General features: G+C 39.4%; 1 protein-coding gene across 1 annotated transcript in view; it reads right to left on the minus strand.

Moving 5' to 3' along the window:
* PTPRQ (protein tyrosine phosphatase receptor type Q) overlaps positions 1–18,321 on the minus strand; it is a 143,904-nt gene that overhangs the window by 21,209 nt on the left and 104,374 nt on the right. Inside the window, exons 48-56 of the mRNA XM_084810399.1 lie at positions 16,971–17,157; positions 15,044–15,288; positions 14,099–14,165; positions 12,039–12,197; positions 11,013–11,235; positions 10,125–10,198; positions 9,069–9,168; positions 7,138–7,266; positions 4,481–4,525 (exon numbers count right to left, since the gene is read on the minus strand). Coding sequence (XP_084666525.1) covers positions 4,481–4,525; positions 7,138–7,266; positions 9,069–9,168; positions 10,125–10,198; positions 11,013–11,235; positions 12,039–12,197; positions 14,099–14,165; positions 15,044–15,288; positions 16,971–17,157 — 1,229 coding nt within the window. The remainder of the gene's footprint in view (positions 1–4,480; positions 4,526–7,137; positions 7,267–9,068; positions 9,169–10,124; positions 10,199–11,012; positions 11,236–12,038; positions 12,198–14,098; positions 14,166–15,043; positions 15,289–16,970; positions 17,158–18,321) is intronic.

Consider the following 18,321-nt stretch of genomic DNA (forward strand, 5'->3'; position numbering starts at 1 on the left):
TATAATTGGTTGGATAATTTCCCATTTTTATAGCTGGATTTCAATGGAAGATTTTAGAAATTTCAGTTATTACAACCACCCAATATCAGAATTCAGTTGCTGAATGTCAATGTAGCAATCCACTAGCTCAGACTCATGGCAATAGCAAGTTGCTGAAATACCTCCCATGAACTATGTATATCTAACAAAGGAGGTCTCAGGAGACCTATCCAATTTAGAAAGTATGTTTTACAAAGAGAAAAAAATGAATTACATATTAGATAACATAGAATTAATAAACTTATTTAAATTGCTATTGTGGCAACAGATAAAACAGGAATAGGATTGTTCTGCTAATAAACGTAATGGGCAGTATCCAATTCAGCTGCTCCATCTCTCCTGGTTTCGCAGCACCTGCAGGACCAATCCCTTGTGCAACGAGGAATTAACAGTTCTAAAAGTGACACTGGAAATGAGTGGAAACACTCGTTTCCAGAACAGGACTGGTAACGGAGCTCCCTTCTACAAGCTCTGCTGATCTGCACTGTTCTGTAAATGAGCATTTCCACTCATTTCAGATTGCTTCAGGAACTGCTAGGCAATAGCGCTATTTGGGGTATTGATAGGTCCCGTTAGGGTGAGGGCAGTATTGGACATTCCTCAAGAGATTTTTACTGAAAATGTTGCATTTTTTAAAAAGTATTTCTCAAAGAAATATTTGCACCTTCCTAGGTGCAGAAACCCAGAACTTAAGTTTAGAAACTTTAAAATCTTAAAATCAGATAAAAAGGGGAAATCATGGGTCTTCAATAGTATAGAACTTCAGTTTAACCGAATTCTGGACTGTGCTTCATCTATACTATATATCAGTTCAAATGTCTAATGTACAGAACATAGTTTTAAAGATTTGGGCCTTATCCTGCATGGAATTCCAGAAAGAGTGAACAGCACATTGTCAAATGCTCTTTTTAGTAACTTAGTGCCATATTCAGACAGCAATTATATTTGATTGCAGTTTTCTAGTCATTTATGAACACTGTTTATTTTATTCTGGATTAGGAAAATGAAATAATGCAAGGAGACATGCAGCACAATCCTATGCATGTTTACTTGGAAGTTAGTCCCACTGTGTTGAATAGGCCTTACTCCCAGGTATGTGTGCATAGGACTGCAGCCTGCATTTCTTTATGGTTCTTAGAATAAGATTTTTGAAGTGTATCCAATATCGTTCTGGCAGAAGCTTGACTTTATTTGTTTAACATTCTGGTTCACTTGCATCCTTATCCTGTGAATGTTTGGAAATATATTCCATCAGGTAGGGATTAATCTCATGAAAGTCTGAGTAAGATTGCAGCCTACAGTGTTATAATCATAACCAGGACAAGTGTAGTCTGGATTGAAACAGCCTAAAGACAATTTACATTGGACTCGATGGCCTTGTAGGCCCCCCCTTCCAACCCTACTATTCTATGATTCTATGCTACATGTGAGAACAAGCTTCTGCACACAAATAACTCTTCTGGATCAGGTTCCATGTGGGTAATAGTGCCACCTAGCATGAGAGGCTAAATGTGCAGCAATCTTTGCTGAATCAGTGCCGTGTGCACACTTCCAAAACGATGGCCAGAGCAGACAGTGCTGATCAACTGTTTGGGAACTAAGGACATTCATCCTTCCACCCTCCAATGGGTAATCAGGACTGGCCAGTTGTTGAATAGGAAGATTCCTGTATACAGAACCATAGTATGTGTGCAACTGGATTAGAACCAACCAACACTAAGTTCATTAGCTAATTCCTAATATATAAGAAGAACATTTTCAAAATCAGCTTCATTACATAGGAAGTTGTATTGATCAGTAGCAGGAGAAGAACCTACTCACAACGATATTATCTAAGAAATTCAAATGCATTCATTGAAAGAAATATTAACTTGTCAAGGGCACAGTAATATGATTTACAGAAAATGGAAGGTTACTAACACAGTAATTTTCTCCCAGTTACTTACTAGTACTGAGATTACAATATCACTGCATACGAGAAATCTATGCGAGAGACCCATTGTCTCAGAACATTATTATGCAGTGATTCGAAATGGTTCAATGGACAAACCTCCCATTAGGGTTTGGAAAACACATTTTAAGATTATTGTAAATATTTCTTTATGAAGCAACTGCAGTTTGTGAGAGTTTGTAATATTTATCTTGTCTTGAGTGATACGTGAAGCCTTTGAGCCTAGCTGAAGTTTCAGTTCAGTATGACTTTCTCCCATTCCCCCTCATTCAAATTATTTGTCTAGATTTAAAAAGAACCCATTTATTTATGTTGGCAATGGTGACTAGAGTTCATGTTGTCATACAGAATCAGCTTACCGTCTGGGTCAGTCAGCTGAAATCTATTGGGAATTACAACTTGTTCAGTAGAAAGCCACAGAAATGAATATGTAGACTAAAGGCTTAACTCATAAGCACCAAAAGCGCTTGATAGGAATAACCAAGGAAATAATTTTCAACAAGTTAATTGAGATCTTCATAGGTCTAACCCTCAAGGCTAGTATAGAACAATAATTCCTTATGAAAAGCCCTTATAACACTTTTTTTCCTCAACCACCAGGCTGGAACTCAATACCAGACCTTAGACTACTTTATTGAGGTCTAACACAGAGCTGGGGAACTTGTGGCCCTCAAGATGTTTTGGCCTACAGCTCCTGCTATCTCTCATCATTGGCTATGCTGGCTAGGGCTTAGACTCCTGGTCTAAGACATTCACTCACACACACACACACACACACACACACAGAGCGAGAGAGCGAGCATATTTTACTTTTGACCTGGCAACCCTCAAAGCACTTTTCAGCCCCAATATTTTGTGTGAAAAGTAAATTGTCACCCATGTAATGCATCACCTATGATATCAGTATACTATGGAATATTGTTGTGTAGGTGTCACAAGCACACACACTCTTGCGCTTAGAGGTTGATAAAAGAAAACGTTATTTGCTATTGAAAGCACATCAAAGAAATGTGCTGCTGATTAAAACCATACAATTAGCATTTGGGATAAACATTCCATATAGCTTCAGAAGCATGAGATTTGAAATTACAATGCTGAAATCACATTAAAAATTAAGTTAAATCACAACATTTACCACAAAATGTCCTTGAAGGTATTTTTTTCAGAAAACCCATCATGCCTCAAGGTGGAACTGCACATTAACATAAACACAGGTTGAATTCCCCCTTCCGTCCTCTAGCATATACTAAAATCTAAACTATGTTCTGATGTCACTGTATTCTGTATTTCCACAGCCCCACTAGCAGCAACCAGTGATACAGACCAGGCAGGGAAACATACAGCACACTGATGCCACGACATGATATAAGTTATGAAGGGGAGAGCTTGACACGGAACTACAGTTTTGAGTGGCAGCCCTTTGTTTATCATATCATGTTGTTCTGCCCTAACAGTAAAGTTTGTCATATGACATTTTCATGAGATTATTTTACATTTTATGATATTATTTTCAACCACCAATGGTGATTTAAGAAAACTGAATCCTGATCATCACACAAACGCTATTTGCAATACACAAAATGCAAATGTCTAATATCATCTAGGGTCTTTTTCTTTTCATTGTTATTACAGTATGAGAATTATAGCACAACAGCAATAGTAACTTGCATGATAATTTTTTTCACTTCAAGGTGACTTTCTGCAGTTACCTCACAGGAACTGAGTTGCTGAAAGATTCTAAATTGCTTAGGCTGCAGGACAACACAGCTTTGGCAGACCTCAAGAGTAAAGTCTGCCAAGCTTGAATTGAACCTTTCCTAATGGATTTCTGTCATTTCACCACAGATAAAATGGTCACTTGAATCTATTCAAAGGGCCTTTCTAGATGACCTTCTCACACTATAAATATGCAGCTATTGCTCAGATGTTCCATGGGATCCACATGTCTGTTTACAAGGGAGGACTTCTACTGCAGCCCTTTAAAAATAAAAAAGTGGAAAACACCAGCAATGCTTCCTCTTCTCCCATATAATAATGTCCAGCCATTGTGCAAACCTTTTTCTTTTTAAAATTCATATTTTGAAGGCTGTGTGTGTGTGTCTTTTATCCTGTATCAGAGCACACATATTTTCTGATTTGTGTCTGTGTTTTTAAAGCATCAAACAGGTTATCTACCCACACAGCAGGGCTACCTATCAAACATCACTGTGTGGGAATAGGATACTACACTACTGATGCTGGATCAGGCATGTGCTAGTATAGCATTAGTGATAACATCTCATTTTTTTGTCATCTGCAAAGACCCTGCCTTGCCTATTAATGATATGAAAACAATGATATCATCACCCACTATTAAAGGTTTCAAAATGCACCTAAGGCACTAAGAAAAAACATTTATTTCAGATGAAGGTCAATAGAGCATAGTATCACACAAATGAACACAGCACTTTGGAAACCACACATGGACTCTTCAGCCATGCAGTAACTTACTGGATGACAAATATCTCCTTGCGTCTAAAGAAAAAGGAAGAATATCTGGAAACAAAATCCATTCATAATTAAGTATTCAAACAGATACTAGAATTCTTATTCAGATAAAAAGTTGCATACGTTAACGTGCAGACACTGAGATAAGTGCAATGATTTAAAAATTGAAGTTTAAATACAAAAAAGTGATAAGTTCATAAAGTTTTTCTGTCTGTCTCCTGAAGGGAATATTTCCATTATGACTGTTAGCAATTTATTAGTTAAACAAAATGGCAGGCATATTAGCCTCGCAAGATGTGGCACATTTATCAATCCTGTAGATGATTCTTCATGCTCTGCAAAGGACCACTCAACTCTAAAATGCTGCTAGCCATCTACAGTTTGCAACAGTGAGATTTCCTGAGCAAGGTTAGGTAAGCCTTCCATCTCTAAGCTAATTAATATGTTACATTAAGTAGCTGCCACCACAGACAATATAATTTGTAACAGAAATATTGATGGAAATGTAACAAATGTAACTTGGCTTTCCAGCCTTACTAAGGAAGGTATTTGAGAGACTGCCAGTTTGCAAGTTGGTATATTTAAATACTCCTTGACTTTAATAGGACTTATAATTCTTGAAAGAACTCATTACCACAACCCTAATTAAATTAGCACAGTTCTCTTTCTATAACAATACACTTTTTATTTGTTCGATACCTAAAATAACTAGATTGGACAAAAAATTAAAATAGGCAGCTGGCTAATAAATAACTACAATCTGAATTTTCTACAAAAGTTAAAACTTTTAAAGATAATAAGTTCATTAGTAGGAACTGCAGAAATCAGCCATATTCATGTGCAACAATCACACAGAGGGCTAATTCATATCTTAGGTCCTGCATGGGAGCTGCAAGTACACAGGAGCCAAGGAAAGTGTATAACTGCCTGTATCCTGGCTTATAGTCATGACTGCTGTCACAAATGTGAGCCAATTCTTTGACATATTGGAGTAAGCTCATGAACCCAGGGCATTAGGGACTTATTTCAATAATGAGTTGAAGTACATCTCATTCACTGTTCCATCAGACACCTTGCACTTACGTAACTGGTCAAAATAGCTGGAAGACCCAGTAAACTGTGCCACCCTTTATGCAAGTTTTGCTCAGAAAGACCCTGAGCTAGTAATCCCAGAGGCCTGGACAATACTCACAGTTTGATCCACTACCCAGTTAAGCTGAAGTATTGTATTTAGCAGTGTAACCCTCTACATGTCTACTCAGAAGTAAATGCAACTGAATTCAACAGGGCTTACTTGCAAGTACGTGAGTAAAGGATTGCAGCCTAAATTTATTTCATCTCTATGAAATCAATGCAATTAACTCCATTTACATTCACATTCTCAAGCACAGGCTCCTCTTTAGGTTGTACATTATTGATATATTTCTTTAAGTATCCAAGCTCAAACTTTCAGCTTAACCTTTGCTCACATGCTACCACACACCATGCAAAAGCAAATGTGCAACAACAGCGGCAGCAGCAGCAGCTCTGGGTATTGTTAAGTGCTGTAAATGCAACTCAGGACACCCAAAGCTGTCCTGAGTTGTAGATGGAGATGTAATACATTCTAAAATATTTGGTGTGTACTTAGTATGAATAGTACTTACACTGCTTGTTACTTCTATTGAGGGAGATGGGCTTGAACTGTTAAAAAACAGGTCTCGGAAGTAAACACTGAACTGTTTTTAAAAGTAGTTTTAAAAGTCTTTTTATTATTCCATCTCAGATACTGTTAAGAGGTATTTTTTTATCAGACGTTTTCATCCTGTTCTTCCTCCTGGATGGGGGTATTCATGGCCCAGTTCTCACGTTGTAACTCTGGGTTCCAACTCTGAATTGTCTCTCTCCCGACACCCCAAAGTTCCTAGTCAGGGACTGAGCATTCTTGGGTTATTTAGCCTCTTCTGCTTGCACTGGGGGTGATCTGGCAGTGGGTGCTGGCATGCTCACTTGTTCTTGCTCGTTCATGACAACCCAGGGTTTTAAAATATGCTGGGTTGTTGTGACATGAGAACTAGGCCCTTGTCACATTCTCCCATTTTAATATCAGAACAATCCGGTGAGATAAGTTAGACTGAGAGAATTGCTGGCCCAAGGTCATGCAGTGAACTTTGTGAGTGAGCAAGAATTTGAACCCAGGTCTCCCTGGTTGAAATCCAACAAGCTACCCACTACACAACACTGGCTCTAGTGCTGACAGATTTTTGAAAGGTGGTGAGATAGCTTAGAGTGACATGCTATTGAATTACTCTGAGTCGAAGTGAACATCAGTAACAAGCTCTCAGAGTATTAGGAGTGACTGCGTATTTGGTCCTCAAGAAAACACTTAACATCAGAACTACTCAGAGAGATTACATTTGTAATTTAAAAAACACACACATAGCAAGTGTTCTTGGTGGAATCATATAACGATTTGCATCATAGCCTTATTCCAAAGTGGGGAAGAGCAAATGATTATCTGAATTCCTGAGAGAAGTGTCTGGAGGTCACCCTTTGAAAGATGATCTTTGTGACCTGTGTAAATAAGAACACCACAAACACTTCCAAACAAGTAAAAGGTCACATTGGGGTCATGGCTGCAGACCCCCAGAACTACTGTTTTGCTTAAGGAGTATGCTTACCGTGTAAATCTCTCATCCTTCATTTCCAGGTCCGCCACTGTGATCAACTGATCTAGTTTGAATTTAGTGTCAATAATTTCTGCATCCCGTGGAGAGTATGTGCCTCCTTCTTTTTGCTTTTGTCGTATTCTAAGCCAAAGACCACAGAAAATTAAATAAGAAAGAATGTTCAGTATTATTCATAATCCCTGAATTCACTGGAGCTTCTGTGAAACATGTATTTGGTGTTTCAAAGCACTAGTAATGTGGAAATGGTAAAAATAAGATGAAAAGTCAAAATCTGGAAGTGCCAGTAATTGTTATCTATTTCCTAACATTTCTGTTGAGCCATTTCTGTTCCAGACATTTTTTTCCTGGGATCATCGCAAAGGTTTGTACCTCAAATTAAGATAGAAAAGTAGAGATTTATATTTTTTCTGTATAAGAAAGAAAAATATATATTTCAATCAAATTCAGTGGTATAATAACAAATTCAAATGTATCATGCACATACCCAACAACACTGCTTTCCAAAAAACAGTCAAGGTTATTACAAAATCATCCCTGTTGACTTCTTCTAACATCACATCTTCCATGTCATTGACCAGAATAGAGTTGTGGTCAACAGAATAGAAGTTCTATTCTAGCTGACTTGTATAAGCTGCATTTCAATAATTAATGAGGAAGATCCTCAATTGTCCTAGTCACAAATACAATTTCTACACTCATACTAGGGTTTTTGATAGAGCTTCTGTAATATTGGACTGAAATCTAAGAGCTAGGTAAAGTGTTGTGCACAAAGCTCCTCAAATTAAAGAGAGTTTTCACATAGCATTTCCCCCTAAACAATACATATTTTTAAACAGAAGGTCCTCCCCTACCCCTGAATTGTGGCCAGGCCTGCAGGAGCAGGATGTTTGCAGGACAAGAGGTGGTGATAACACCAGTCTTGGCTCCTGTCCCCAGGAGCCCACTCCCAGGGAATGCGCAGTGCCTGAGGAGCAAAAGATGGCATGGACAACTAGGTCAGTCACTCATGGTGAATAAGAGTGGTAAGAGAGATTATCTTCTGCTCCTGCCACAGCTGGGTTGGCTCATTAAGAATCTGCATAATGACAGTAAATCATTGAGTAAACGTTGTAAGGTGTAGCTGCTTTTTACATAAGCTTTTTACATACTACTTCTTCTTTGCTGAATACAAATTTGTGAGGTTAGGGCAGCCTTCTCCAACCTGGTGCCCTCTAGATATTTTGGATTACAAGTCCAAGCTTTCCTGACCATTGGTCATGTTGGTTGGGGTTGATGGGAACTGAACTCCAAAACATCTGGAGGGCACCAAGTTGGAGAAGGCTGGGCTAGGCTAATGGGTAATTCCATCTCCAATAGCTGAGCAATGAATGAATACACTACTTGGATCTGTCTCTTCTCCTGCTTACTATCACTGCAATCTTAGATCCAGGGTCAAAAATCTAATTAATTTCAATGATCCAGTTTGCATGTCATGGTGGCAATTTGTTGTTTAAGCCAGGAATTGTGGGGAAGAGAGCTGCACATCATTTCTGCTTTTAATCAACAACCCAGGAATACCCTATTCCTGGATTATTTCATGACATGTGAACCCAGGATCTCTGGGTTGTTTATGGGTGAAACCACCCAGAGTTACCAAAAAACAAAGGTAAAAAAAAAGTTAACTCTGGGTTGTTTAACCCATAAACAACCCAGAGTTTCTGGGTTTACACATCACCAAACAATTCATGAGCAGGGGTGCTCCTGGGTTGTTGATTAAGAGTGGAGATGACGAGCCTGCAACTCACACACTCCACTCATCCCCACAATTCCCGGGTTAAACAACCCAGGAATTGCCACCATGACATGTGAACTGGGTCACTGAATAAACAGTGCATCCTCTAAATCTAGAATAATTCACCTGAAACAACTGGAGATATACCTACCTTGCAAAAGCATAAATTGCAGCCACAAGAAGAATTACAGAGAATATACACAAAGTAACTGCAAGTATTATTTCTACAGTTCTTTCAGACAGTCCATCACCTGTAATACAAAGTGGGTTCTGTTGGGATTTAAACTTAGTTTAAAAACAAACTAATACCTGAAAGCTGTATTACATGGTTTACTTTTGCAAATATATTTTCTGGAAAAGTGATTCTGCTAAACTCCCTTAAGGACACACCACCACAGATTTTAACAAACACAAAAAGCACAGAATTAAATGCTTTTAATGCTTTTTAACAGATCATCTACTGCCAAGATGATGACTACAGTTTTCTCTGTGCAATTATAACTGCACTGTGCAGCTTATGGACAAATAAAAAGTGGGAAAGCACAGCTGCATAAGTACACATGTCTTACATATCAATCCTATGAATAGCTACATGCCTATAGCTCCTCATATGATACAGTGATAGGGCTTCACTATTGGCATGAGCACGTAACTGGTACCCTGACATTACATTACAGTTGGGTCCTGACGATAGTTCTAGCACAGGCACAGCAGCAAAGATTGGTGTCAGTATAGGTGACCAGGACTTTCTCCCTTGCCCTTCTGAGGCATAATTACACTTACAAAGGCTTTCTACAACTCTGCAGACAGACAGATGGGCAGGGACAGTCAAGCCTGGTGCAAAATGTCACACTGCCTGAGGCAAAGAGAAGATGCACCACTGCTGACACTGCATTTTGCTGCCACAACCCCCACCCCACCCTCTACCTGACCCGCACCTCCCTTACATTTACTGCCACATTGGTTCTACAGAGAGCCGCATGGACAGAAGCAGCAGCTGCAGGATTCTCATAGGAGTTCGTGCAGGTCTCATGAGACCTCTCTGGTCTCATGAGAGCTCCATTGCTGCTGCTTCCAGCTGCATGCAATGAGGGAAGGAGTGTGGGTGGCTGCTTTAGAGCCAGCTGCTCTCTTGCCATGGCAAGAGTGCCACAAACCACTTTCTGCTGCTCTTATGAAGAAATGTTTCTAGCGACATTCTCTTTACCTAAAGTTTTGATGGGGTCCGAGTACTCTGAATCTGTAAATTGGCCTTTAATATTTGTAGCCCTGAACTTAAATCTGTAAAAGAAGAAGAAGAAAGAAAGAAAGAAAGAAAGAAAGAAAGAAAGAAAGAAATTAAGCAACAGCAACACAATGGGCCAGACTGTGCACCATCCATCTAGCACAGGATCCATATACCATCTAGAAGAACCAGGTGATTTCAAGGGAGAATGAAATAAAGGCATTTATGAATTACAAATAAGTTTTAAATTCCTGGAAGTTAGAGGTTAGGGATATTTATTTATATTTGTAGGCTGCTTTTCCCAGACTAATGTAAAATAAATATTCCACATTTGATGTGTTCCTTAACTGAACAGAGGGGGTGGGCTGGACAGTAATCAGGGGGCACAGGCCTCCCTTTCCCCTTAACAGCTCAATGTGGTGTGATGAGCATGCCTGCTCATATGCAGTGAAGGAGAATCAGGGCTCCATTATGGCCTAAGGCATACAATAGTGCAGCTGCACTAGACTGGATCGAACCTAAATTGTAATCCGCTTTGGAAATATAATGGCCTACCTGTGTACTGGTTTACTCACTAGCAGCTCATCCCGTATATTTGTAAACAAGCAGTTTTTTTAAAAAAAAAAAAATCCAGTTCTTTAATCTGCTGGAAATTCTCACAGTCCAGAGAAAATGAAGGACAAATTGAATAGAACAGTATGTCAAAATTTGATCTGACAGCTTTCTTCCTAATTTTGTTGAAATTGAGCTAATATTTACTTGTCTTTTCTTAAATGTGTGTTAAATTCTAACCCATATTTTTGTCCCAGTGTTATACATATTACTGTTGATCTATTACACAAACAGAAAGCCTGTGAGTCATATACTTACAAGTACTGTTTGCTGGGCTTCAGTGGGCCATTACAAATTTTTTCTTCACTACCTGGTATCATACATGTACTATCAGCCCCTATTACATATACATCATCTTTGCTGCTTAGTCCTTCATTTCCTTCTGTACATAGAGGGTTTGGAAAGCCCTCATTTACAAAATAGGGTCTTGGTTTCTTGAAGTAGGCATCATACCACTTGGTTACATTGCCATCATGCTGAACTAAAATCAGAGAAAAGAGCGGTATATAAATCTTTGAATCTATCACAAAATAAAACTGGATAGAAAAATAATTCTGTGAACATATCTTATTGAATATAATATATACAGACATGTGTGTAACTTCACATATGGTAGAAAGTATAACTTCTGACTATAAATGTCTGCAAGATTTGGCTGAAATACACAATTAAAGAAGAAAAATAAATTGCATAAAATAAGATTGAAACATGAGTTCAACAATGTATGGATAACTTGACAGGATTCCAATACCAGAATTTCCCCATTTCATTTAATGTCATCTACTTATTTATTTGACAGTTTTAAAACCCTGCCCTTTAGAGTGCCTATCCTCACAATGTGGCTTACTATACAAGCATTTATAAAAGTACTAGATAGAAAGAAAAAAATAGGAAGATTTCATATCTCCATGGTATTTTCTATCTGTTGCCTCTATTCCTGCTCAGTTCTCTCCACTCATTCATGTACTCATTCAAGAAATGAGGGAGAGAGGTAAACTGCAGATTATCAACTCAGGATAGAAGGCAAATATCACTACACACCCAAAGCATCTTTCATTCATTTGCATTTATATCCCAGACTTAGGCACCTGAAAAGGCTGCAAAACACAAAGTAACTCTGTATCCTGATTAACATTGTAAGTTTTTACATTAGTAATTGGCAGGCTGTTTTTTAAATTAAGTCTGTACAATCAAGTAAGGCAAAAGAAGAGAAGAAAGAGTAGAAACAAAAAGAAATGTAGATGCAAATATTTACATTTAACGAAAAAAAACCGCTTTCCATACCTCCTGCTTCTGCAACAAGAATTTGTATTTTCTTGACAGGCCCATGATCATCATTATAGTAGCAAACTGGCATACGAATAGTAATTGTTGTAGCAGTGACAAGTAGAGTTCCACTGGTATCATAAACTGGCATTGGCTTCTTACTAGGCCTTGGTGGCTCTGTTTTCAGACACATATGACGCTGTTCTGTTAAATCCAGTGACTGCAGTCCTTTTAAAGTCACTATTCAGGCAAGTACTTTTGACCTGAGTCAAATCCTCTTAGGGCGCAATCCTTTGACTGCTAGTCAGCAGCTAGACGGCCATAGGATAGGTTGATTCCCAGAGAAACGACCTCCACCCCCTACCGTGCTGCCTTGTAGGATCAGCCCCATGCTCATAAGAGCAGCACAGAGTGGCCAAAACAGGGCATTCCTGGGGGAGGGCTGGGCCGGAGAAGTCAGAAATGCCGGTACGACACATCCTATGCCGCTGCTTCCCATGCTCTGAGGTCCCGTAGCAAGACAGACGAAACCGGCTGTCTAGGTGGGAATGCCAAGTGTGGGGAGTGAGGAGAAGATCCGCTCCTCACCACTCCTCCTGCCCTGCACTGGATAGGCAGTTGCCCTCGGGGTCGGAGGTGACCATCAATCCACATTGGATTGCTCCCTCCATATATTTATTTATTTAAAATAGTTCTTGGCTGCCTTTCAGGGCAGGAACCCTTCCCAAGGTGGTGTACAACAGTAAAATGCACATAATAAAAACTGATGTAGTAATAAAAACAGCAAACATTTTAAAAAACAAACACCAGCATAAGACAAAGCGTACAATACACTGCTGTGGCTACAACCCAGTCTGACAGAACATAACCAGGGGAAGCTGAAGTAAACAAGTCTTCAGGGCCTTCCTAAAATCCTTCATTGGTGAGTTGCCATTGGCAGACCTTATTCCAGAGGTGTGAGTCCACTACAGAAAAGGTCTTCTCTTGTGTACTTGCCCACCTAATTGCCCTAAAACGTGGGGAAGTGAGAAGAGTTTCTCTTGCTGATTTTAAAGTGCAGCCAGGCTGATATGCATGAAGGAGGCCCTTCAATAATTTGGTCCCATCATTTGGGCCTTAAAGGTCAAAACCAGCACTTTAAATTGAGCTCGGAAACACACTGGTAACCTGTGCAGCTGGCACAGTATAGGCATTATATGATCTGATCACCTCGCCCCCACCAGTATTTGGGTGGCTGCATTCTACACCTGCTGAACTTTCCAGACCATCTTCAAAGGCAGCTCCCTGTACAGTACATTACAGTAATCCAGCCTGGATGTCACTAGTGCATTTATAACTGAGGTAAGGCCTGTCCTCTCCAGATAGGGGCACAGCTGGTGTGCTACCTTAAGCCAGGAAAATGCACTCCTGGACACCACAACCACCTGGGTTTCCCCAGTTAACATATAGTCCAGGAGGACTACCAGACTATGTACTTGGTCCTTTAGGGGCAGTGCAACCTCCTCTAAGACCAGCTGTAACCTCCATCCAGAGTAGTTGATTTCCCAACCCACAGTACTTCTGTCTTGTCTAGATTAAGTTTCAGCTTGTTCACCCTTATCCACCCCAAAACAGTCTCCAGACACTGGTTTAAGAGGTCAACAGCCTCCCTGGGAATGTAGATGAAAATGTGAGGTAGAGCTGAGTATCATCTGCATACTGATGACACTTCAGCCCCAAACTCCTGATGACTTCCTCCAGCAGTTTCATGTACATGCTAAAAAACATGGGGGACAAGATGGAACCTTGTGGCACCCTGTAGGCTAATGGCCATGGGGTGGATCAGATGTCCTCCAGCACTCTGACACCACTCCTCCAGGAAGGTCCAGAACCACTTTAATATGGTGCACCACAGCTCCAAATTAGTGCACACTGCTAAAATGAACAATTATAACAAGTTTGGGAATGGAAGCAAGGTGTTAAACCGTTCTAGGATACACATGTCCTAGAGTATGGAAAAGCAAATGGAAATTATCTTACATTATGTTTCTATAGCCATTATCTTTATTATAAACAATAAAAACATTAAACGAGCCTACCTTTAATGTCTGTTGTGATTCTAAGTTGACTCTTTGGCCCTGCACCAGCACCATTGATTGCATACACCTAAATATAAATGAAACTTTGGGTTACACTTCAGTCTGTTTACCCTAATCATACAATGATGAAGGGGTTAACTAACTGGGTCTCATTGTGTGTGTGTATATACACACATACACATACCCAACAACATGATATTTAAAGGCTACTTGGGTAAAGTAGGATTTTGACCCTGAGCACACCAACATGGAGCTATGCTTCATTTAAATCAGTTAGGGCTTAGAGCCAAACTACACATTATGCAGTTGCATAGCGTGTAGATGAAGCTTGTCTTTCTTTCTTTTTTACTCTAGTATAAGTTGCCATAATTTGGACCAGGACCACGATACTCCAAGAGGGGAGGGTTAAACCTTTCCCCCCACCATTTTTGGGGCGTTAAAAGAAAGAAAAAAGTATTGACTGGTGTCAATGGAGACTATTTTCTTTTTTTAAAAAAAAAACCTCCCTGCAGGGAAGAGAAGGATTTGGGGTAAAAATAGTGGGAGGAAGCTTAATCCTCCCTCCCAGAGCATGATAGTCCAATCTGAATCAAGGCCTCGCATGCTTACAATAAAGTAAAAAGGGTAAAAAGGAGAGACAAGTCTCATCTACATGCTACGTGGTTAGCATAACATGTTGGGTTTTTACTTCTATGTGTAAAAGTAAAGACTGGGCATCAAAATATTTGCTAACCATTTTCCATTATACTTTAGCCAGCTTAAAGATAATTGCAGGAGAAATATAGCTGGAAATGAAGTCATATGTTCATCAATTAATTAACTTTATAAGCTACTCCAAAACAAAGCTCTCTGGCTTAATTTTAGATTTAGCTTAGCTTTCCCAGTGATTACCTCAAGAGATACTGGCTTGAGTATAGTATACTTAAAGAAAAAGAAACAACTTACACTGATATTATATGTATGTCCTCCTTTTAGTCCCTCTATCATGGCAGTAATTGATTTGTTTGTTCTGCCTATAATACTTAAATTATAGATCTGGAAGACAGTTGGGTCATCTTCTTTGTACACCATAGCTTGATATACTTGAATATTGCCATTGAGTTCAGACGGTGGTATAAAATTCACCTGAAATTTTGTTACTTCATCAGGTATCTTCTGAAATGTTATGTTGTTAAGTGGGTCTCTAGGCACTGAAAGAATTTTAAATAATTGATTATTCCAAAAATAATTAATTCAGTAATTATATATATACCTCAGCCAAGACTGGCTCCCAATTTAAATTGGGACACTGATTTTGTAATTGTTCTTTGCAGCTTTCAATTAAAAACAAAACAAAAGCACTAAATGTCTTTGCAAAGATTACAAATGTTACCATACGGCCAGCTTCTAAACAGTTATACAGAAAAAACCTATCGTCCAAGAATTATCTGATAATTCAGTCTTCGTAAATCTTCATAAATCTGGTTCACACCACCCATGGTAGGAAAGGGACACACTCAGCACCCATGCTGTGCATGCAGAAGGTCCCAGGTGCAATCCCTGGCATTTCCAATTAAAGGATCAGGTATCACGTGATGGGAAATCATTCTGCCCCAAGCTCTGTAGAGTCTCTGCCAATCAGAGCAGACAATACTGGATTAGATGAGCAATAGGGGGCAAGATGGACAAATAGTCTGACCTCCTTGTATAAGGTAGCTTCCTATCTTCCTAAGGAGTTAGAATGGATACCCCAATTCAACAGCTGTGTATAGCCTGTGATAAAGCATAAACAGACTTGCTCTACTGCAGTTAGGAAACTCTCAATCCCTGGAAGGGAGGCAGAGCCATCAGGTTTTCCGTCCTACCAGTGAAACTCCGCCACCCCCCATCCTTATTTTGCAAATTTGAGACCGGTACAGAACTTTATCAGCCCCTTATAACTTCAGTGTCCATTGGAGACAATGTGGAGGAAACCCAACTCATTCCTTTCCTCCAAAACTGTAGCCCGAGTGCCTTGATTAACACTTTCTATGAGCAGAGCTGGTGTACCTTTAAAAAGGGCATAACAGCCACAAATTAACAGGTGAAGCTGTTCTGTTCTACATTTTCTTGTTGGAAAAAACAGCATCATGCTGGGCTGGTACTGGAAGTCTCTCTATTCACTGGCCCCAATTTCAGGGTTGTTATGGCTCAGAGAAATTAGGGTACTAGCTCAGATCTTAAGCCCCAACATGATTGAGCTTCATTTAAAATGAATAAAAATAGTTTACTTCTCATTTTCTTTTCTGAACAGATGCAAATAACAAAACAACAGTTAAACTAATGCAGAGGTAGGTGATGTGGTGCCAGCGGGCACCAGTTCACTCCGTACTGCTTCCTTGGTGCCTACCCCCTCCAATTTTTAAAAAACAAAGTAGCAATTTTCTTATCAGCATCTGAGATTGCTTCAAAGCAATGTGAGGGCCTCTGGCCACTTCCATCTTGATTTCCCATTAACATCTCTGGGATGCATCCCTGCCTTCTACTCAGTCTTTTGGGCAGGGTACTTTTCCTTTGTGACTAGCCACACCTCTTATGGCAGCCATTTTGTAGTGGTGCCAAGAACAGTTTATCAAATTGCCAAAATGTGCCCACAGGCCCAAAAAGGTTGTCTGTCTCTGAGCTAAGGATTTTAGCGGCCCAGGGCTTTTTGTGCGAATCTGCTGAGCAGTTTAAATGGTTTGAAATTGTTATGGGATGTTTTTGCCCTATGTTTTCTAAGCTGTTGTTTTATAGTTGTTGATTTTTAAAATGTATGTTATATACTGGTTGTAAGCCACCTTGTGAGAACTATGCCCTCAGAGGCAGCTTTAAAATATTCAAATTAAAATGAAATTAAAATAAATAGGCTTACCTGCTTCAAAAGTGGAAACAATAACTGAAGTGCTAGACTTGCCTTCAATGTGTGCAGCATGTATATCTCCGGTAAAGGCAGTGACCACCACAGAATACCTTGTAAATGCCCTTAAACCTGAAATATTAAGGGTTTTATCCTCATCATTTGTTTTGATGAATGAAGCTTTATAGTCATCTGTATCCACCTGTACAAAGCAAAAAATGACCCCCCCCAAAGGATAATATTTATCAGAATGGTATTGTGATAGCATGGGTGATATGTCACCAAACAGAAAACTGGATTAGCAAAACTGGATTACCATCTACCTCTGCAGAAAATAAAGGACAACGTGCCAGTAGGTGGATGACTTTAGGGATTAACACAAACATATACACCATACTTAATGACATTGTCATGCTTTTTAGCCCAGCAGCAGTGCCATTAATTTTCCTCGCAACTCATTTATGGACATTATGGGCATTCTTTTGGACATTTCCTATTGGACTCAAGGATACTTCAGAGGACCAAATATTGTACATGGATGCATATAATCTCACTAGTTTAGAAATCATTGGTGCAGTTTTCAATATATCCATATGTAAGAATAATTTCTGAATTCACATTATTGTAGATTGACTAGGTGTTTCACTCTGTTTGAACCCCCACATGTAGGGGTGTCAAGAGCACAACATGGCCAAAAGTCACAAATTGGCTTTTTGTCTGTCTCAGTGGACAATAAATGTACCACGCTCCTTGATTTCCTCTATAAGGACACAGTGAAGGTCACAATAACCAAAACTTAGCTTTTGAAATTTGCACTTAAATGAATTTTGCAGTGTTCTCCAATCAAAAAATGCATACATAAATATGCATATGTTTATGTTAGTAATAATAACATTTCAAATGCATTATATTAGGTAAATAGCTTGAAAAATGTGTATACTGGGAAAAAGCGCTTAATGCATGTGTTAGGGGAAATGTGCACAAACATGTGTACAAATTTTCATGCAAACTTTTTGAAAAAATCTCAATTCGGGATGAACCAAATTTAGGACCAGAAAAAAAGAAAGCGAGAGAAACTGTAATTGACAGATATTTCATCCCTATCTGAACACTTCTACACTGCACTTTGACTTAATGTGCTTGAACAAGATGGGACTTTGTCCTAGCAGGATCCATATAGTGGGCCTGTTCACACATCACAACAAGCTACTGTGGGTTCATTCACCTGCGAGGCTACGTGGTATGTGCCAGACACCATTTTGCACATGCAAGCCACCGTGAGGGCATGCCATGATTTGTTGTGTCTTGCAAACCTAGTGAGGGTGGGCTGTTGGTGTGGTTAACAAACCACCCACAACGCTAAAAC

The sequence above is a fragment of the Heloderma suspectum genome, chromosome 7, assembly GCF_057233095.1.
Source record: "Heloderma suspectum isolate Gila_16-S chromosome 7, 16-S_ref, whole genome shotgun sequence".
In the NCBI taxonomy this organism is placed as follows: domain Eukaryota; kingdom Metazoa; phylum Chordata; class Lepidosauria; order Squamata; family Helodermatidae; genus Heloderma; species Heloderma suspectum.